The sequence below is a fragment of the Jaculus jaculus genome, chromosome 12, assembly GCF_020740685.1.
Source record: "Jaculus jaculus isolate mJacJac1 chromosome 12, mJacJac1.mat.Y.cur, whole genome shotgun sequence".
Classification (NCBI taxonomy): domain Eukaryota; kingdom Metazoa; phylum Chordata; class Mammalia; order Rodentia; family Dipodidae; genus Jaculus; species Jaculus jaculus.
Window position 1 is genome coordinate 61,047,686 of NC_059113.1, and position 20,767 is coordinate 61,068,452.

A 20,767-nucleotide genomic window follows, 5' to 3' on the forward strand; every position below is an offset into this window, starting at 1 on the left:
AGTGGAGTTAGCTCCGATGGCTGGAAAGAGAAGACCCCACAAGCATCAGGGAAGCTATTTTTATTGATGACAGAGAATAGATGGGGAGGCCGAGAGGTGAAGAGGGGAATCCGGAGTTGGGCTGGAGACCCTCCCTCCCGGGAACAAAAGGAGCCGGGGCCGATGGAGAGGGCGACACATTTTGTTGGGTTTTGTTTGGTTGTTTTTTACGGAGGAGGGGTTCGAGATAGAGTCTCACTTTAGCCCAGGCAGACCTGGAACTCAGTCTGCAGTCCAGGCTGGCCTCGAACTCAACAGCGATCCTCCTACCTCTGCCTGTGATTAAAGTCGTGCGCCACCACACCTGGCAATTCTGGGTTTTGGGGCGAGCCTTTAGCATGAACCTAAACAAAGCAAGGGCCAAGGGCGGGCCTACCCACTGGGGAGTCTAGAGCCCGGGGATTGGCTAAGAGAGACTGAAGGTGGGGCGGATGTAAGACAAGGCGGTGGCAGGAGGTCCTCAAAAAGCATCCGACTGCTCACCCTGAGCCTGGCCTTGCTGCATTTGGGCTTGCATCTTCTCGAGCATCTCTTGCATACGGCGCAGCTGTCAGGGCAAGAGCGCAGGCAGTGGGATTGGGAAAGGTCAGAAAGGGACCTCAAAGAAGACCTAGGGCGTTGGTTGGAGGGGAAGAGAGGCGCTTGCTCACCTCTTCGTCCTTTTCGCGGATCAACTTCTCCGTCTCGGCCAGCGGCAGCATGGGCAGCGGGATCTCTGTGGTGCTCTGGCGGGAAAGCTTGCTAAGGGGTAGTGGAAGGGAAACGGAGTCAGAGTTACTGAGTCAGGGCTTCGGACAAATTTGGTGTCTAAGGGGCGGGGTCACATCCAGGAGGTTAGGGCCGGAGGTAAGGTGTATGAGGAAGAGCTAAGAGATCAAGGGTGGAAGAAAGCAGGGCGAATCTAGAAGGCTGTTCCTGTATGTGTGTGTGCGCGCGCCTTGGAAGCATCAAAACAGTCTGCCAGTCCTCACCTGCGACTGGCTCGATCCCGAGCCCCAGGTCGAACAAGGCTCTGTAGGCAGCGAGCTCGGTAACCCTCGTAGAGCAGGTCGTGCGTGACCTCTTTCAAGTCCTGAAGGTGTGTCTGCACCAGCATGCGTCTCAGGTTCAGGAAATCGCAGTGATGTGGATTCTCCACTAGAGGGAGGACCAGCAGAGCTTTGCATTCAACCCCACCCTCAGGGAGCGTCCCTTGGGAGTACTGCTGCTGTTCTGAAATAAGGATCCTCGGTTTGCAGCCCGAAGACCCCCATTTTGGAAGGGGGGGGGTCCGAGGTAGGGTCTCACTCTAGCCCAGGCTGACCTAGAATTCACTATGTAGTCTCAGGGTGGCCTCGAACTCACAGTAATCATCCTACCTCTGCTTCCTGAGTGCTGGGATTAAAGGCGTGCACTACCACACTCAGGTTTGAACCCTTTCTTTTGACTCCTAGGAACTGTCAGAACCACAACCCACCTTAGCTTCACATACTGGGTGCAGTCTGGGGTCCTCACTGACCTTAGAATGAATACCTGGCCTTACCCACCACAGAATGCATGCCAAGTCTTACCCTCCACAGTACCCCAGGAATAGCAGCGTCCCCTCACTGGTCTGGTTCCAACATTTTTCACCACCTTGCTTGAACCCACGACTGCGAAAGGTATACTTTCCTAAAGAAAGAGGGTCAGGAGTTGGCCCCCTCCTCGGCAGAAACCTGCTTCTCTCTCTGTCCCTTCCTCCTCCTCTCACACCTTCATCTCTGCGTCCTGCTTCTTGAAGTCTTCATCCTCATCAGAGTCACATTCTGGGAACTGGTAGATGTTGATCTCTTCCTCCTTCAACTGATCTCGGATCTCAGAGGAGAAAGATAGAGAGAGGAAGTTGTGACAAACTGAGGAGCACTGAGTGATCAGAGAGAAAGGAAGACGTGGAACACAGGAGTAGTGAGAGATGGACATACAAGATGACCAAAACTAAATTCTCAGAGGCATGCTGGTGAGAAATGAAGAAAGAAGGAACAGACATCAAATGACCAGGACAGACATAAATGGGAAAGAGAGCTGAAGACCCACAGGGAGTCATCAATGTCATGACCAGAGAGAAGTCAGAGGCCATGAGCCCTTTCCTTTTCTTCAGACAGGCCTAGCCAATCATCTAGCACCAGGCTGCATTGCCACCCTGTTACGAGCCTTTGAGAACTTGGGTACTTATGACAGATTCATAACTCCTTTCCTCAGAAAATCTCACACAATCAAGCCTGACACCTTGTGCTCCAAAAAGGCCACCATACAATTACAGCAGTCAAAGCTAAGATGAGGTTTGGATATGAATTTCACTTGGTGTCAAGGGTCAGAAGTTACCACCCATCCATACCTTCTGCTTGAGCACCTGAGTTTCCTTAGGCATCAGGGCATCTGCTTTGCCAATGACTGGGATGATGTTGACTTTGTCATGCACTGCCCGGAGGAAGGCCACATCTAGGGGCCGAAGCCTGCACCCAGGGATTGATCAGAACCTATCTCCAGGGTGCAGAGGCTTCCCCAGTCACCCAACCACCCAACCCCAGGATATCTTCCAGACCCCCGGCCGAAGGGTGAGATGAAGTAGAGGCAACAGTGGACTCTGGAGTCTTGAATGTTCTTCCGATTCAGGCCACTCTCATCTCTAAGATACTGCTCAAATTGCTCCTCAATGAAGTGTACCACGGGCAGCCAGCTGGGGTGTGGGAAATCATGTGCAGTCAGAGATCAGAGGCCATAAGGTAGGGGAGGAGGTAAGGGTAGCCACAACTGTGGAACGGGAATTACTTCTTTCACCTCTAACCAAAGATGGCAAGGATATAGATGAGACATCAAGAAACTCAGTGTGGCCAGGTGTGGTGGCACACACCTTTAATCCCAGTAGAGGTAGAAGGATCACCATGAGTTCAGAGCCACCCTGAGACTACATAGTGAATTCCAGGTCAGCCTGGGCTAGAATGAATGAAGAAGTCCTACTTCGAAAAAAAAAAAGAAGGAAAGAAAGAAAGAAACTCATTGTAGCAGGGCATGGTGGTAAACCCCCTTAATTCCAGCTTGGGAAACAGAAGTAGGAGGATCGCTGTGAGCTTGAGGCCACCATTTCAGGTCAGCCTGGGCTAGAACCTACTTTGAAAAAAAAAAACAAACTCATTGGCCTTTAATCCTAGGAAACCGAGGCAAGGGGATTGCCATGAGTTTGAGGCCAACCTGGGCTACACAGTTTGAGGGTAGCCTGGGCTAATTTGAGGCTGTTTTAACAACAACAAAAAATCCTTAGCCAGGCATGGTAGTGCACACCTTTAGTCCCAACACTCGGAAGGCAGAGGTAGGAGGGTTGCTAAGAGTTGAAGGTCACCCTGTAACTAGAATAAATTCCAGGTCAGTTGGGCCAGAGTGAGACCCTAGCTCAAAAAAAGGGGGGAGGGCTGGAGAGATGGATTAGCAGTTAAATGCTTGCCTGTAAAGCCTAAGGACCCTCGTTTGAGGCTTGATTCCCCAGGACCCACGTAAGCCAGATGCACAAGGTGGCACATGCATGTGGAGTTCCTTTGCAGTGGCTGGAGGCCCTGGTGCATCTGTTCTTTCTTTTTCTGTCTCTCTATCTGCCTCTTTCTCTCTCTCACATAAATGAATAAAAATAAACTGGGCATGGTGGTGCACACCGTTAATCCCAGCACTGGGGTTGCTGAAGTAGGAAGATTGACATGAGTTCAAGGCCACCCTGAGACTACAAAGTGAATTCCAGGTCAACCTGAGCTAGAGTGAGACCCTACCTGGAAAAACCAAAACAAATAAAAACAAAATATTTTTTTTTAATTTTTAGACAAGGAGGCATGGCTCATACCTATAATCCCAGCCGGAGGATTTTAAGTTTGAGGCCAGCCTCAGTAAACTACATGGTGAATTTGAAGTACTCTGAGGCACACAGAGAAACCATGAATCAAAATAAAAAGAAAAGAAAAGAAGCCCAGGCTGGACATGGTGGTGCTCACCTTTTTAATCCCTGAAATTGAGAGGCTGAGGTAGAAGGATCATCATGAGTTCAAGGCCACCCTAAGACTACAGAGTGAATTTCGGTCACTGGGCTAGAGCATGACCCTACCTCAAAAAAAAAAAAAAAAAAAAAAAATTAAAGAGAGAGAGAGAAGCAACCCAGGACATTTGGGGCTGACCTCCTCACCAGTCTGAGCAGTCCACAGAGTCCCCAAATCCAGGCGTGTCCACCAAGGTCAGCTTCACCTTGATACCCCCCTCCTCTATCTCCACACCCCTGCGCTCGATGGTCAGAGTTTGTGTCAAGCGAGCTGTGGGGACACAGAGAGGTTCCACACAGGGCTCTGTGGCAGAGCTCTTTTTCTTTCCCAGCATTACAGCTGTTCCTATTTATTCAGGGGGCCAGAAAGTCCCCTCAGAGAAAAACAATGGCCACCCAAGTCTCTAGATGTAATGAAAAAGAATGCAGACAGGAAGGGGCCCCGAACAATCTACAGAGGATTGGGGCTCTTACCACTGGCGTCTGGCACCTGCCGATCCTCATAGAGGTTGGTGAGGAACAAACTGTTGATGAGGGTGGATTTTCCCAGGCCAGACTCCCCTGTGCAGAGGACAGGCAGACTTGTCAACAACAGGAACTCTTGAGGACATCTTCAACCCCAACTCCCTCCAGAACCCCCAGACCTGCCACCATGAGTGTGAAGTCAAACCCCTTCTTGACCGACTTGCGGTGCAGCTGGTTGGGAAGGGCTGCAAAACCCACATATTCCTTGTCCTGTTGGAGTGGGGGAGGGAGAGGCAATATGAGGCTCCTGGATGAGACAGGTACGGCCACAGTAACCAGGGGTAGACAGTCAACTTTCATGGATTCATCTTGGCATGAGGATCCTGGGGGAGGAAGGCTGAGACCCAAATACTTGCGTTTATGGGCCCAAGAACTCACCATGGCTCTGCTGGCTGTCGCAGTACCTGGTATTGCTTCGCACTTCCTCTGATGGGGCAGGAAGTTGAATGCAGAAAAGAAGGGGGAGGACAGTGCCGGAAGCTGAGAAGCTCAAATTGGCCCAGACCAGAGAGGTGAGAAAACCAAGAGAGTTTCTACCTCCTGGATCTCTTTGCTCATCATGACCCCTCCATTCTCCACAATGAGACTCCATCACCATGGTGAGAGGAGGGGTTTGGACAATAAGGAAGGAAGCGGGCTATTCTTTTTTTAAAATAATAATAAAAAGTTTTATTTATTTACTTGAGAAAGAAAGAGGCAGATAGAAAATGGGTGTACCAGGGCCTCTAGCCACTGCAAACGAACTCCAGACACATGCACCACCTTGTACATCTGGGGTTATGTGGGTATTCGGGAATGGAACTCAGGTCCTTAGGCTTTGCAGGCAAGCACCTTAACCACTGAGCCATCTCTCCAGCCTCCCCCTCCCCATATTCTCTTTTTAAAAAAACTTTATTATTCTTATTTATTTATTTATTTTGTTTTTTTTTGAGGTAGGGTCTCACTCTAGCTCAGGCTGACCTGGAATTAACTATGTAGTCTCAGGGTTGACTCGAACTCATGGTGATCCTCCTACCTCTGCTTCCTCCAGAGTCCTAGGATTAAAGGCGTGCACCACCACACCTGGCTATTTATTTGAAGGGGGGGGGCAGAGAGAGAATGGGGACTCCAGGTGCATGCAGCATCCTGTGCATCTGGCTTACATGGGTCCTGGGGAATCAAACCAAGGTCCTTTGGCTTTGCAGGCAAACACCTTAACTGCTAAGCCATCTCTCCAGCCCCCATAGTCTCTTTAACAAGTATGATAAGGGATTAACAAAAACAAAAAAGAAGGGCCAGGGAGGGGGGGAATTACCATGGATTATTGTCTACAATTATGGAAATAGTCAATAAAATTAATTAATTAACAATAATAAAAAGAAGGGCTGGACAAACGCCACTTGTTCTCTCTCATATGTGGATCCTAGCTACAGATGACTGGGCTTCTGTGTGAGAATGAAAACACTTAGCAGCAGAGGCCAGTAAGTTAAAAAGGAGACATAAAGGGAAGAGAAAGGAAGGGAGGAGGGTACTTAATAGGTTGATATTGTATATATGTAAGTACAATGATTGTGATGGGGAGGTAATATGATGGAGAATGGAATTTCAAAGGGGAAAGTGGGGGGGGGGAGGGAGGGAATTACCATGGGATGTTTTTTATAATCATGGAAAATGCTAATAAAACTAAAAACTAAAGAAGGGTTGGAGACGATTTAGCAGTTAAGGTGCTTGCAGGCAAAGCCAAAGAATCCAGGCTTAATTTCCCAGTAATCACATAAAGCCAGATGCACAAGTGATGGCACATGCACCTGGAGTTCATTTGCATTGGCTAAAGACCTTGATCATTCTAACTGCCTCTTTCTTTTCTTTTTTCTTTTTATTTTATAATAACATTTTATTTATTTGAGAGAAAGAGAGAAGAGGAAGATAGTGGCCTCCAGCCACTGTAAATGAACTCCAGATGCTGTGTCACCTCATACATCTGGCTTACATGGGTACTGGGGAATCTGATCAAACCTGGGTCTGTAGGCTTCACAGGCAAGTGCCTTAACTGCTAAGCCATATCTCAAGCACCCCCCCTTTTTAATATTTAAAGATTTTTAAAAATTTATTAATTAGAGACAGCGAGAGAGTGAGAATGGGCATGCCAGGACCTCTAGCCACTGCAAACAAACTCCAGAGGCATGCGCCACCTTGTGCTTACTTGGGACCTGGAGAATCAAACCTCGGTCCTTAGGCTTCACAGAAAAGTGCCTTAACCACTAAGCCATCTCTCCAACCCTATCTGCCTCTTTCTCTCAAATAAAGTATCAAAGAAAGAAAGAAAGCAGCCTGGCGTGGTGGCACATGCCTTTAATCCCAGCACTCCAGAGGCTGAGGTAGGTAGGAAATTAGCCTGGGTTTGAGGTTAGCTTAAGACTACATAGTGAATTCCAGGTCAGTCTGGGCTAGAGTGAGACCTTACCTCAAAAAAAAAAAAAAAAAAAAAAAAGAGCTGGGCATGGTGGCACATGCCTTTAATCCCAGTACTTGGGAAGCACAGGTAGGAGGATCACTGTGAGTTTGAAACCACCCTGAGACTACATAGTAAATTCCAGGTCAGCCTGAGCTAGAGTGAGACCCTACCTTGGGAAAAATAATAGTAATAATTACATATATATATATATATATATATGAAACACACACATAATTATTTATTTATTTATTTTCTTTCCTTCTTTCTTTTTCTTTTCTTTTCTTTTTCTTTTTCTTTTCTTTTTTTTTTTTTTTTTTTTTGAGAGAGAGAGAGAGAGAAGCGTTTATTTTAGCTTACAGTGAGGATGGCAGGTTCCAGAAGCAGAGCTGGTCACATTCAGTTCACAGTGAGGAAGCAAGAGATCAATGAATGCTAGGGCTCAGTTAGCTTTCTCTTTTATTTATTTATTAAGAGAGAATGAAGGAGAAAGAGGCAAAGAGAGAGAGAGAGAGGCAGAGAATGGGTGAACCAGGGCCTCTAGCCACTGAAAGAACTCCAGACATATGCACCACACTGTGCATCTGGTATTACGTGGGTACTGGGGAATTGAACTCCGGTCCTTGGACTTTGCAGGCAAGTATCTTAACTGCTGAGACATCTCTCCAGGCCCGCTTTTGTCTTTTTGTTTTTTTGAGATAGGGCCTCATTCTAGCACAGGCTGACCTGGAATTCAATTCACTATGTAGTGTAGTCTCAGGGTGGCTTTGAACTCTTCCGCAGTCCTCCTACTTCTGCCTGCCGAGTGCTGAGACTGAAAGTGTGCACCACGTCCGAATGAAAGCAACTCTTTGAAACCTCAATCATAGAGGGGGTGAGAGCTGGCCAGAGGGAGTTAGGGAGAGTCTGAGTGACCGGAAGTCTTTACAGGTCTTCCCACCTTAGTTAACCTAATTAAGATAACCCCTAACCTACATGCCCAGAAATTAACCTAATCTCTATAGTCCCTCACAGGTCACACTAGGACCTGTCAAATGGATATATTAAACCATCACAGTGTGCCAAGCTACACTGGCAGCTCCCAATGCATTGGATTTTGTTGTTTTGAGACAGCAGTCAATGTGAGGTTAAGGATTTAGAAAAGAACTGAGACAGTTTTTTTTGGTGGGGGGATCCACAGTTTCATTAATGCCAGGAGGGACTTGGTGGGGTTCAGAACAAAGAAAGTCAGAAGGGAGCTCTGAAACCCTAAGTAAGAGAAATAGGTTTTAAAGTCTTCTTGAGGAGAAGTAGGGAAGGGTCTTAAACTGCATTATGGGGTATCTGGCCCACACTTTATGGGGTGTCTACTTCTAATGGGGGGTGGGGATTATCCTAGTACCATACCATCCCAAATCTTTGCAAGGTGGACTTTTGATTTGTTTAGGGTACACAGATGCTAGCTCTGAGGAAGGTGCTGTTTCCTCCTACTCTGGTATAGAGGGACCTAGAAATTACCATCATAGGTGTTGATCCCAGACCCAGCCTGAGTTTACCTACAATGAACAACTCTTTGAAACTTCAGTTTCCATAATAGATGCTAACTGGAGGATCACTGAGAGTTCAAGGCCAAAAACAAAAGCAAAGCAAAACAAAACAAAAAACCCAAGTGATATGAGTAAACAAAGTTAAGCAGAATAAAGGCTGAGGTCAGGTGTGGTGACACACACCTTTAGTCCCTTCTGGAGGCAGAGGTAGAAGGATTGATATGAGTTCATGGTATTACAAACTGAGTTATAGGTCAGCCTGGGCTACAAAACATATCTCCAAAACATAAAAATAAAAAAGAAAGGAAGCTGTTTGCTCAGGGGTGTTTGTGCCTATGGTTACACTGACCAGATAACATACAAACAGGGTGCAGCTGCACAGATAGGAAGGAGATTCAGGGTCATGCTGTCTCCCTGGTAAAGCCTGGACAATAGAAACTGTGTTTTACACTTTGTGAGAACTAATGGAAAAGAACTTGAGCTGCTGGAGCCTATTCCCTATGAATTCATGGTTTAGTAAATGTCATAAATAAATAAAAGACCTAGATTGTAATTTTTTTTTAAAAAAGAAACTTGCGGGCTGGAGAGATGGCTTAGCGGTTAAGCGCTTGCCTGTGAAGCCTAAGGACCCCGGTTCGAGGCTCGGTTCCCCAGGTCCCACGTTAGCCAGATGCACAAGGGGGTGCACGCGTCTGGAGTTCATTTGCAGAGGCTGGAGGCCCTGGTGTGCCCATTCTCTCTCTCTCTCTCTGTCTTTCTCTCTGTCTCTGTCGCTCTCAAGTAAATTAAAAAAAAAGAAAAGAAACTTGTGTTTTAGAGTGTCGTCTGGGTCCAGTTTCTTTGTTAACTTTCTTCCACCACAACAGAGGGGTAGGAACATTAATAGCTGTCATATTTTCACAAAACCCTAGCCAGAAGTGAAAGTGCAGGAATGTTATCCCAGCACTTGAGGCAGGTAGAATCAAGAGTTCAAGTCCTTAACACTATGTGACCATCATAATAGGAGGAAAAGATCATGACATCAAAATAAGAAATATTGCCAGGATGGTGGCACGCCTTTAATCCCAGCACTCGGGAGGCAGATAGAAGGATCACAGTGAGTTCAAGGCCACCCTGAGACTTCATAGTGGATTCTAGGTCAGCCTGGGCCAGAATGAGATCCTCGAAAAATCAATCAATAAATAAGAGAGACTGATTGAGAGGGGGAGGGGATATGATGGTGAATAGAGTTTCAAAAGGGAAAGTGTGGGGAGGGAGGGAATTACCATAGGATATTGTTTACAATTATGGAAGTTGTCAATAAAAAATAAATTAATAATAAAAACAAAATTAATAAAAAAAAAAGAACTCGGGCTGGAGAGATGGCTTAGCGGTTAAGCGCTCGCCTGTGAAGCCTAAGGACCCCGGTTCAAGGCTCGGTTCCCCAGGTCCCACATTAGCCAGATGCACAAGGGGGCGCACGCGTCTGGAGTTCGTTGGCAGAGGCTGGAAGCCCTGGCACGCCCATTCTCTCTCTCTCCCTCCCTCTCTCTGTCTTTCTCTCTGTCTCTGTCGCTCTCAAATAAATAAATAAAATAAAATAAAAAAAGAACTCAATGCCAGCCTAATCTATATAGTGGTTCCACGACAGCCAGGGCTATGTAGGAAGACCCTACATCAAAACAAACGATGGGCTGGTATGGTGACTCATACCTTTAATTCCAGCAATGGGGAGGCTGAGGTAGGAAGAGTTCTGTGAACTTGAGGCCAGCCTGGACTACAGAGTGAGTTCAGGTTAGCCTAGGCTAGAGTGAGACAATGCCTAAAAAAAAAAAGTAGCGAATTGGCATGAATCATATACAAGATACCAACATAGGGGTGGCTATAAAAGAATTTTCCATGAGCAGGAGACCTTCCCTAGCATGCATAAGACTCATCCTCAGTACCACCTGCCCTCCAAGAAAGAAAAACATGTAGTGTGTGGGGTGTGGTGCTGGGGATGGGATCCAGAGCCTTCTGGATGCTAGGCAAGGGCTGTAGGCCTTGTTCATGCTGGACAAATGCTTGACCAGTGAGCTACATCCCCAAATGTAATGTGTCTTATTGTTTCAACTACACTTCCCCTATGTAACCTTAAAAAAAAAAGACCTCTCAGGCTGGTAGGTGTGATATGGTGATTGATGCTCGGCTTCTAGTTTCTAGATCTGTTCCTGAATATGTTACAATGAAAGCTAACTACAAAAGGGGGTTACTGAGGAATCTTTCGTTAGCAGGGCAGACTGAACAGTTTCCTTTCTGATGAAATGATCTGGGTCTGATGTTTTCAATTTTTTTAAGGGAAGACGCAGGTTGCTAGAGGGGAAAAGTCATCAATGCTCTTTTTTTTTTTTTAATTTATTTATTTGAGAGCGACAGACACAGAGAGAAAGACAGATAGAGGGAGAGAGAGGGAATGGGTGCGCCAGGGCTTCCAGCCTCTGCAAACGATCTCCAGATGCGTGCGCCCCCTTGTGCATCTGGCTAACATGGGACCTGGGGAACCGAGCCTCGAACCGGGGTCCTTAGGCTTCACAGGCAAGCACTTAACCGCTAAGCCATCTCTCCAGCCCCAAATTTTTATTTTAGAAATATTTATTTTAGAAAACTGAGGGTGAGGTCTGGGAATATAACGTAGTTGGTACAGGGCTTGTCTAGCATGCCTTAGGTTTGATGTCTACCACCACATAAAGCAGATGTTATGGCATATGCCTGTAATTCCAGAACTTGAGAAGTAGGGGCAGGAGGATCACAAGTTCAAGGTTATCTTTGGCTACATAGTGAGTTTGAGACCAGCCTAGGCTACATGAGACCCTGTTTCAAAGAACAATAAATTAAGCTGGGGGGAGAAAGAGTGGTGATTGACTTTAATCTCAGCACTTCGGAAGCTAAGGTAGGAGAATCACTGTGAGGTCAGCCTGAGCTAGAGTGAGACCCTGCTTCCAAAACCAAGCAGGTAGGCTGAAGAGATGGCTTAGCGGGTAAACGCTTGCCTGTGAAGCCTAAGGACCCCGGTTCGAGGCTTGAGGACCCACGTTAGCCAGATGCACAAAGGGGGCACACGCATCTGGAGTTCGTTTGCAGTGGCTGGAAGCCCTGGCGCGCCCATTCTCTCTCTCCACCTGCCTCTTTCTCTCTCTGTCACTCTCAAATAAATAAATAAAAATGAATTAAAAAAAAAAGCCAAGCAGGTTTTAGTCCCATAATTTAGGAGGCAGAGATAGGAGGATCACTGTAAATTTGAGGCCACCCAGTGACTACATAGTGAATTCCAGCTCAGCCTTGGCTACAGTGAGACCCTACCTCACAAAACCAATAAATAAAGAGGTCTCTCCAAAGAGGCGGGGGATGGGGGGACAGAAGACACCTCCAGGTACTCCCCTCCACAAAAACAAGCATGCCTGCAATACTAAAATCTTCACACCATGCTTCCAGGGGCTGGGTCCCATGAAATGCAGCCCTAGCCAAGAGCCACACCAGGATGGAACCAGCTTTAACTGTTCAGTCCCTCCCTGGGCTGGGCCTTTGTAAGGCTGTCTTGTCCCTAGTCTTCTGGGTAGCCTCTTTGTTTCTGTCTTTATCTCTGCCTGTAGTCTTCTGTTCCGGAGCCAGTTTCCCTTAGTGCTCAAAGCCTTTCATCGTAAGCTCCCCCGACTGCACTTCGGTGACTCTCGGTCTCTTATCTGGTTCTGCATCTCTTTGTCCCTGCTCTGGGCGTCTGCAGCCGTCCTCGGCCTCCCGCCGCCTGAGTCCTCTCTGACTCTGGTTAGGACGTCAATTCTGGAGCTCTAGGCTTCCGTCGGGGCAGCAGGTCGGATTCCCTCTTGCCTTTCCCCGAGGCAGGTACCTGGGGCCCCCTCTCTCTTCCAGAGCCCCCACTCCGGCCCCCGCCCCGCCTGGCTTTGTTTCTCTCCTCGCGGCGCCCCGCCCCGCCCCGCCCGGGGTCCCCGCCGCCCTTTGTTCGCCTTGGCCTCTCCCCCTCCCTTTCTCCCGGTCCGTCTCGGGATCCCTCTCTTTGTCTGCCTGGCTCGGGTGAAGGGCGCTGGCGGCCGGGGCCGGACGCGGGCCCGCACCACGACCTCCGGCAAGCCTCTCCGGCCGTCCCGGCCAGCTGCAGCCCAGGAGGCTCACGGTTAATACCACCGAGTTCAGGCCTCCACCGCGGGCTTAGAGCGGCCCTCCCCCAGGCCCGCCGCCGCCCGGCCGCCGCCGAGCCGCGGCCTCCGCGGGCGCGCAGCTCCTCCCAGGTCCTAGAGCGGCTCCGCCGGCCCGGCTCTTCCGCTTCCCCCGCCCCGCCCCCAGCGGCCGCCCCCGGGACGCCTGGGGCCGAGCCCCCTCCCGTCTTGGCGCGGAGACCGCATCCCCGGGCTGCGGGTGGCTCGGGTTCCCGCACCCGCGCCTAGGAGCTCCGGACGGCGTCCGGCGGCCGACGAGGTGAGAGGGGCCGCAGCGTCCCGGAGGCGGAGCGGCAGGTGCAGGGCGGCCGGCGGCGCCCGCGGGGGTCACCGGATCCTGGGACCCGCCGCGGCCCATGCTCGAGCCCGTGCCCGCGCCGGCCGGTAGAGGGCAGCGGCTGGGCACCGCGGGCCGCACATGGCCGTGCGACCGTAGGATTCTCTCGGTGACCTGGCTGGGGGCGGCGTGTCCACCGTCGAGCGCGCGGGGAGACGCCGGGGCTGGGAGGAAAGGGAGCCGCTGGGAGGCACCCGCGCGGGTGAGGACTGTGGCCTCGCGCCACACTGACAGGTAATGACCCGCTGGGGTCTCTAGTGCAAGGATCTGCCCAACCCACACGCAGAAGAATCGGACATAGCTGTTCCTTCGTGAAGAGGGGGAGGGGAACAAGAACCTAGGGAGAAAACCAATGTTTCTGAGTACCTACTCTGTGCCAGGCTATGAGGGGCACCTTCCCCAAGTCTCTTTCCCTCCCCCACATCCTTCACACATCCTTGCTTCATCTGCCCTACATCAAGCCTCATTCTGGCTCATCTTAGCAATTGTAGTATAACGTTTCTTTGGCCTTTTCTTTCCAGTGATGCATTCTGTATCAGATTGGACTAAATCCAGATCTAACCCTGTTTCTCTTCTCCCTTAAGCCTGCCCATTAACTAAAAGCCTTACCGATCCTTGCATGAACAGACTAGTTCCAGGATCCTTTCCCAGATACACTTCATTCTTCATGATTTTGTCTTTGTTGCTTTGAATGTGTCTGTCTCCTTTCTTATGACAATTTCTTATGTTTCTTTCTTATGTTATGAGCCCACAGTTATAATTATTAATATTTCATAATCCCTAAGCATTTTTCGGTATGGATGTTAGTTGAAGTAATAAATCACAGCATAGAAGCCACTGGTAGTGGTACACATCTGTAGTCCCAGCACTAGGGATGGAAAGTTTGGGAGCCAACCTGGGTTACACAAGACCTTGTCTCAAAAAAACTAAACAAGGGGGCTGGAGTGATGGCTTAGCGGTTAAGGTGCTTGCCTGCAAAGCCAAAGAACCCAAGTTAGATTCCGCAGGACCTATGTAAGTAAGCCAGATGCACTAGGCGTATGCATCTGGAATTCGTTTAGTGGCTGGAGGCCCTGGCACGCCCATGCTCTATCTGCCTCTTTTTCTATCTCTCGCTAATAAATAAATAAAAATAAAATATTAAAAAAAAAAACTGGAAAGGGCCTGAAGAGATGGTCAGCAGTAAAGGCGCTTGCTTGCAAAGCCTGCCAGCCTGGGTTCCCCAGTACTCATAATGCCAGATGTACAACATGGTACATGCATCTGGAGTTCATTTGCAGCAGCAAGACCTCCTGGCACACTCATTCACATACATATATATATCGTGCCAGGGTAGCCTGGAACTCACAGTGATCCTCCTATCTCTGCCTCCCAAGTGCTGGGATAAAGGGGTGCTCCACCATGCCCAATGTAAATAAAATATTTGTAAGAACTACAAAAAAAGATACAAAATAGGGTAATGTATCAAAATACAAAAGAAGACAACATACCAAGTTTTCCAAATAGAGATGTAATTTTTTTTTGTTTTTCAAGGTAGGGTCTCACTCTAGCTCAGGCTGACCTGGAATTCACTATGGAGTCTCAGGGTGTCCTTGAACTCACGGTGGTCCTCCTACCTCTGCCTCCCGAGTGCTGGGATTAAAGGCATGCGCCACCATGCCTGGCGAGATACGTAATTTAGTAAGTAACACAGGTGTGGGTGTCAGACAAACCCAAATTAGAAACCTGGCTTTTTTACATTCTTACTTTTAGAACCTTGAGCAAATGACTTAAACATTTTGTTTTCGTGAGTGTAAGATAGGGATAATAATAGCATTATTTTCTAGGATTTTGAGGGTCCAATGTTTAGCTTAGTGATTGTTGGTTAGAATATAGTAAGCCAGTCACAGGAGCATCTGTCTATAATCCCAGCATTTAGGGGGCTGAGGCAGGGTGACTGAAAGTTTGAGATCAGGAAGCCTGGTGTGGTGGCGCACACCTTTAACCCCAGCACTAAGAAGGCAGAAGTAAGAGGATTGCTATGAGTTTGAGGCCACCCTGAGACTACATAGTGAATTCCAGGTCAGCCTGGGCTAGAGCAAGATCCTACCTCGAAAAGCAAAATAATAATCGTTAAAGTTTGATATCAGTTTGGGCCACTTAGACCCCATCCTATCTCAAAGTAAAAAATAAAATAGGGTTTGAGAGATGTGTTAGTGGTTGGGGCACTTGCCTGCAAAGCCTGAGGACCCGTTTGATTTCTCTCCAGATCCCACATAAGCCAGACTCACAGGTGACAAGCACAAGGTCTCACCTGCACACTAGGTGGCCCAAGTGTCGAGTTTGACTTCAGAGACTGAGGCCCTGGTGCACCAGTTCTCCCTCTCTCATTCACTGTTTTGCTCTTGCTATCTCTAAAAAAAATAAAATAAAATTAGGGCTGGAGAGATGGCCCAGCTATTAAAGGCACTTGCTTATAAAGCCCAGGTTCAGTTCCCCAGTACCCACATAAAGCCAGATGCACAAAGTGGCACATGTGTCTGGAGTTCATTTGCTTGGTGCACCCATCCTCCTCCCACTCTCAGCCTGCATGTAAATAGATATTTTGTTTTTATTGCTCTCTTTTTCAGGATAGGGTCTCGCTTTAGCCCAGGCTGACCTAGGATTCACTTTGTGGTCTCAAGACTGGTGTCAAACTCATGGCACTCCTACCTCCACCTCCCAGTTGGAGGCCAGCCTGAGATTTTTATTATTTATTTATTTAGTTAGTTAGTTATTTGAGTAAGAGAGAATGGGCATGCCAGGGCCTCTAGCCACTGCAAATGGACTCCAGATATGTACACCACTTTATGCATATGGTTTCACTTGAGTACTGGGGAATCAGAACTCAGGTCCTTAGGCTTTGCAGGCCAGTGCCTTAACCACTGAGTCATCTCTCTAGCTCAAGCCCTGGGTTTTTATTTTATTTTTCCAGGTAGTGTCCAGGCTGACCTGGAATTCACTATGTAGTCTCAAGGTGGCCTTGAAATCACAGCAATCCTCCTACCTTTGCCTCCTGAGTAGTAGGATTAAAGGTGTGCATCACCATGCCTGGCTTGAGACCGTGGGTTTAAAAAAAAAAACAAAAAACATATTAAGGGCTGGAGAGATGGCTGAGCAGTTCTGTAAACGAATTCCAAATGGTGCATGGAGTTAGAGTTTGTTTATAGTGGCAAGAGGCCCTGGCATGCCCATTATCTCTCTTTCTGTCTCTCCCCCTCCCTCCTCCCCCCTCTCTGATTGCAAATAAATAAAATATTTTTAAAAAGAACATAGGCTGGAGAGATGGCTTAGTGGTTCAGGTGCTTTCCTGAAAAGCCTAAGGACCCAGGTTCAAATTCCCAGTACCCAAGTAAGCCAGATGCACAAGGTAGCATATGCTACCATTCTTTCTATCTGCTTCTCCCTCTCTCTCTCTCTCCCTCCCTCTCCCTCTCTCTCCCTCTCTTAAATAACGTTTAAAAAAGCCGGGCGTGGTGGCGCACGCCTTTAATCCCAGCACTCGGGAGGCAGAGGTAGGAGGATCGCCATGAGTTCGAGGCCACCCTGAGACTACAGAGTTAATTCCAGGTCAGCCTGGACCAGAGTGAGACCCTACCTTGAAAAACCAAAAAAAAAAAAAAAAAAAAAAAAGTTTAAAAAAACACCTCTTAAAAAGAACATATTACAATGAAATAATTATTGTTATTGAAAGGCATAGATAGGTTCTCCCATATCTATAGTAATTCAGAAGTTCAGTAGAGACAGAAAAGTTCTTAAGACTACACATTGTCAAAGAAAACTTGCCAGGTAGGTTACCATCAAAGACAGGGCCTGGAGCCAGGTGTGATGGCGAACGCCTTTAATTCTAGCATTCGGAAGGCAGAAGTAGGACTACAGAGTGAATTCCAGGTCAGCCTGGGCTAGAGTGATACCCTACATTGAAAAACCAAAATAAATAAATAAAAATAAAATAAAGATAGTGTCTGGGTTGGACAGATGGCTTAGTGGCTAAAGGCATTTGCTTGCAAAGTCTGACAGCCTGGGTTAAATACCCCAGTACCCACATAAAGCCAGATGAACAAAGTGATGTGTATGTCTGGAGTCTTTGTAATGGCACTAGGTCTTGGCATGCCCATTCTCTCTCTCCTTGCAAATAAATTAATTTAAAAAAATGTTTTTAATTATATACGGCTGGGAATGGTGGCGCAGAACTTTAATTCCAGCACTTGGGAGGCAGAAGTAGTAGGATTGCCATGAGTTTGAGGCCACCCTGAGAATACACTGAATTCCAGGTCAGCTTGGACTAGAGTGAAACCCTATCTCGAAAAAAATTATTTGTGTGTGTGTGTGTGGGTAGGTTGGAGGTAGCATTTCACTCTAGCCCAGGCTGACCTGGAATTCACTATGTTGTTTCAGGGTAACCTTAAACTCATGGTGATTCACCTACCTCTGCCTCCCCGAGTGCTGGGATTAAAAGCATGTGCCACCATTCCCAGTTTTAAAAAAAAAATATTAGGGTCTGAGAAATGGGAGTAAAGTGTTGAGCCAAAAGGTGAATTGTAAACTCAGTTTTCTTTCCCCATGTTTAAGGTGTGAGAATATGGAGGTTTCTCAGCCAGATGAGTTTCAACATACCCCACAGGAAGAAGATGACTTGGAATTCAAGGAAGAGGAAGATTTGGCCCCAGGCCATGAAGTAGGAAGTGTCCCTCTCAAACCTGATAGTATCCAGACTTGGGATGACTTATGGATTCACAGAGAGGGGCTAGGGAAGCCCCAAGCTCGGGATGGAGGCCCTCGAGTCCTGGGAGAGCCTCGCTGGGGCCAGGCCAGTAGTGACCGAGCCGCAGTGTGTGGAGAGTGTGGCAAGTGTTTCCGGCAGATGTCAGATCTCGTGAAACACCAGCGAACTCACACCGGCGAGAAACCTTACAAATGCGGGGTCTGTGGCAAGGGGTTTGGGGATAGCTCAGCCCGCATCAAACACCAGCGAACTCACACTGGTGAGAAACCCTACAGAGCCCGGCCCCCAGCCCAGGGTCCCCCAAAGATTCCTCGGCCCCGGATCCCTGCTGGTGAGCGCCCTACCATCTGCGGTGAATGTGGCAAAAGCTTCCGGCAGAGTTCCGACCTGGTCAAACACCAGCGGACACACACGGGTGAGAAACCCTACAAGTGTGGCATTTGTGGCAAGGGCTTTGGTGACAGTTCAGCCCGCATAAAGCACCAGCGGACACACAGAGGGGAGCAGGCCCCTCGGCCAGTGGTGACTCGCCGGCAACCATCTCAGGCCGCTGCAGGAGCTGCACCTGGACCCAAGGCTCAGGAGAAGCCGTACATCTGCACTGACTGTGGCAAAAGGTTTGTGCTTAGCTGCAGCCTCCTAAGCCACCAGCGCAGTCACCTAGGACCCAAGCCCTTTGGCTGTGATGTGTGTGGCAAGGAATTTGCCCGGGGCTCTGACCTGGTGAAGCACCTGCGCGTACACACAGGTGAGAAGCCCTACCTGTGCCCCGAGTGTGGCAAGGGCTTTGCTGACAGTTCCGCCCGGGTCAAGCACCTCCGCACCCACAGCGGTGAGAGGCCTCATGCCTGCCCGGAATGTGACCGCACCTTTAGCCTCAGCTCCACCCTTCTTCGTCACCGCCTTACTCACATGGAGCCCCAGGACTTCAGTTTCCCTGGTTATCCGGTAGCCTCCCTGATCCCCAGCCCACCTCCTCCTCCTCTTGGCACCAGCCCATCCCTGACACCTCGAAGTCCTTCACACACTAGTGATGGGCCCTTTGGCCTGCCTGGCTTGGAGCCAGAGCCTGCAGGTCCACAGGCTGGGGAGCCACCCCCACCCTTGGCAGGGGACAAACCCCACAAGTGTCCTGAGTGTGGGAAGGGCTTCCGAAGAAGCTCCGATCTGGTGAAACACCATCGTGTGCACACAGGGGAAAAACCCTACCTCTGTCCTGAATGTGGAAAGGGTTTTGCTGACAGCTCTGCTCGAGTCAAGCACCTCCGTACCCACCGGGGTGAACACGCCCGGCCGCCTCCACCATCTACTCTTCTGCGGCCACATAATCCACCTGGCCCGGCACCTGCAGCCTCTCAGCCCCGAGTCCGAGCGCAGCCCTCCGGACCCGGCCAGCCCCATGTGTGCAGCTTCTGTGGGAAGGAGTTCCCCCGAAGCTCAGATCTAGTCAAACACAGGCGAACACACACTGGGGAGAAGCCATACAAATGTGCAGAGTGTGGCAAGGGCTTTGGTGATAGCTCTGCTCGCATCAAGCACCAGCGTGGGCACCTGGTCTTGAGGCCTTTTGGGATAGGGGATGGTCGGGCAAGGGCGCTGAAGGAGGAGCCTCCAGCAGGACTGGAATGATGGGAGCCCAGGGAGGCCCCAGATACCAAAGGGAAGGTGTTTGTGCTGAAGCGGAGAAGGGCCTGGGAGGCAGTGGGAGGGAGAGAGAAGGAGGGAAAGAAACAGGTAGAAATAGAGATTGGAAACTAACCTTCATGCTCAGAAAACTGGCTAGGTGTCAGGACTTTGCAGTATGTGCTACACCACAGCTTCTAGAGCACTGCCTAGCACATAGTAGGCACTTAATACATACTTGTAAAGTTTATATACTGGCTTTAGCCTGAGGATTCTTAACCCAAACATCTGCCTCAGTTTAAGATTGACCTCTCCCAAGCTAACCCTGGGAGAATAGGGGTTGTTTGACTTAATGGGGTGCAGCAATGGGACTCCCGGAACTGAAGGTGCCAATATGAGGCAGGGGCATTTTGACCACCCTGATGGGGAAAAAATATTGCTGTGTTTGGTAGGCACGCCCCACTCCCAGCCTTGGGCCACTGGGCATGGTCTTAGCCAGGAAGGACACTTTGGTACAGAAACCAGACTTAAATACCCCTTCCCACTCAGATATCTGGACACATGTTGAATAAACCAGAGACAAGGAGCACTCAGCATCTGGTCTGGGTGGCAGACCTGGGAGCTTGTGGACATGTGGGGAGACCTGCTGGCCCGGCCAGGGCAGGACCAGAGTAAGCAGAGGCAGGGGGTCCCTAAGGCCCCAAGGCCACATTTTTATATGTCTTCTAATACTGTTTATTGTCTGAGGCTTGGGCTTTGTGGTAGAGGTATGCACACATACAGGTACAGGCCCCCGACAAGGATTGAAAAAGGTGTATAGTCACCTAACTGGCAAAACTCAACCATGTGTAAACTTGTACGGGTCCCTTGCTCTCCTTACATCCATTAAATAAAGAGGTTGTCTTCACATACCTGCTGTCTAGCTCCAATATATGGTTTAAATTTTAAATGGTTATTGGAGCTGGCTGTGTTGGGTCACACACGGAATCCCCAGCACTTGGGAGGTTGAGGCAGAAGGATCACCGTGGAACTGAAGATATTCTGGGTTATAGAGTTACAAAGATGCTGTCAAAAAAAAAAAAAAAAAAGTCATGGTGGTACACACCTTTAATCCCAGCACTCAGAGCCTGAGGTAAAAGGATCACTGTGAGTTTGAGGCCGGCCTGGACTACAAAGTTCCATGTCAGCCCAGGCTAAAGTGAGACTACCTCAAAAAACAAAAGGGGCTGGAGAGATGGCTTAGTAGTTAAGGCACATGCCTGTGAAGCCAAAGTACCTGAGTTTGATCCCCCAGTACCCTTGTATAGCCAGATGCACAA

At 48.9% G+C, this 20,767-nt stretch overlaps 2 protein-coding genes across 5 annotated transcripts; one reads left to right on the forward strand and one right to left on the reverse strand.

The window, feature by feature from the left end:
• Positions 1 to 45: 45 nt before the first annotated feature.
• On the reverse strand, positions 46 to 13,737 carry Septin1 (septin 1). Its single transcript, XM_045131324.1, has 11 exons — positions 13,691 to 13,737; positions 4,717 to 4,807; positions 4,547 to 4,633; positions 4,220 to 4,343; positions 2,600 to 2,734; positions 2,393 to 2,510; positions 1,771 to 1,872; positions 1,590 to 1,689; positions 1,011 to 1,176; positions 690 to 780; positions 46 to 586 (listed from the first exon to the last, which is right to left on the reverse strand). The coding sequence occupies exons 1-11, from the start codon at positions 13,700 to 13,702 to the stop codon at positions 500 to 502; spliced, it is 1,113 nt and encodes a 370-aa protein (XP_044987259.1). The 5' UTR covers positions 13,703 to 13,737; the 3' UTR covers positions 46 to 499.
• On the forward strand, positions 11,986 to 20,359 carry Znf48 (zinc finger protein 48). 4 transcript variants are annotated; one of them, XM_045131319.1, is made up of 2 exons: positions 11,986 to 12,096; positions 17,672 to 20,359. In XM_045131319.1, the coding sequence occupies exons 1-2, from the start codon at positions 12,017 to 12,019 to the stop codon at positions 19,452 to 19,454; spliced, it is 1,863 nt and encodes a 620-aa protein (XP_044987254.1). In that variant the 5' UTR covers positions 11,986 to 12,016; the 3' UTR covers positions 19,455 to 20,359. The 4 variants fall into 4 exon arrangements, with proteins under 4 accessions (XP_044987254.1, XP_044987258.1, XP_044987256.1 ...); XM_045131323.1 differs by lacking the exon at positions 11,986 to 12,096 and adding an exon at positions 12,123 to 12,209; XM_045131321.1 differs by lacking the exon at positions 11,986 to 12,096 and adding an exon at positions 12,267 to 12,408.
• The last annotated feature ends 408 nt before the right edge of the window (positions 20,360 to 20,767 follow it).

What these genes read in the sequence shown, in the direction of transcription:
- Septin1 (XM_045131324.1), bottom strand. An exon ending in GCAGGTGCCAGACGCCAGTG is followed by an intron (nt 4,344 to 4,546) that starts GTAAGAGCCCCA and finishes GTGTCCCCACAG; the next exon opens with CTCGCTTGACACAAACTCTG. An exon ending in AGCAGGACGCAGAGATGAAG is followed by an intron (nt 1,690 to 1,770) that starts GTGTGAGAGGAG and finishes CTCTTTCTTTAG; the next exon opens with GAAAGTATACCTTTCGCAGT.
- Znf48 (XM_045131319.1), top strand. Translation starts at nt 12,017, where the DNA reads ATGAAATGCAGCCCTAGCCAAGAGCCACACCAGGATGGAACCAGCTTT. An exon ending in CCTCCCTGGGCTGGGCCTTT is followed by an intron (nt 12,097 to 17,671) that starts GTAAGGCTGTCT and finishes CCCATGTTTAAG; the next exon opens with GTGTGAGAATATGGAGGTTT.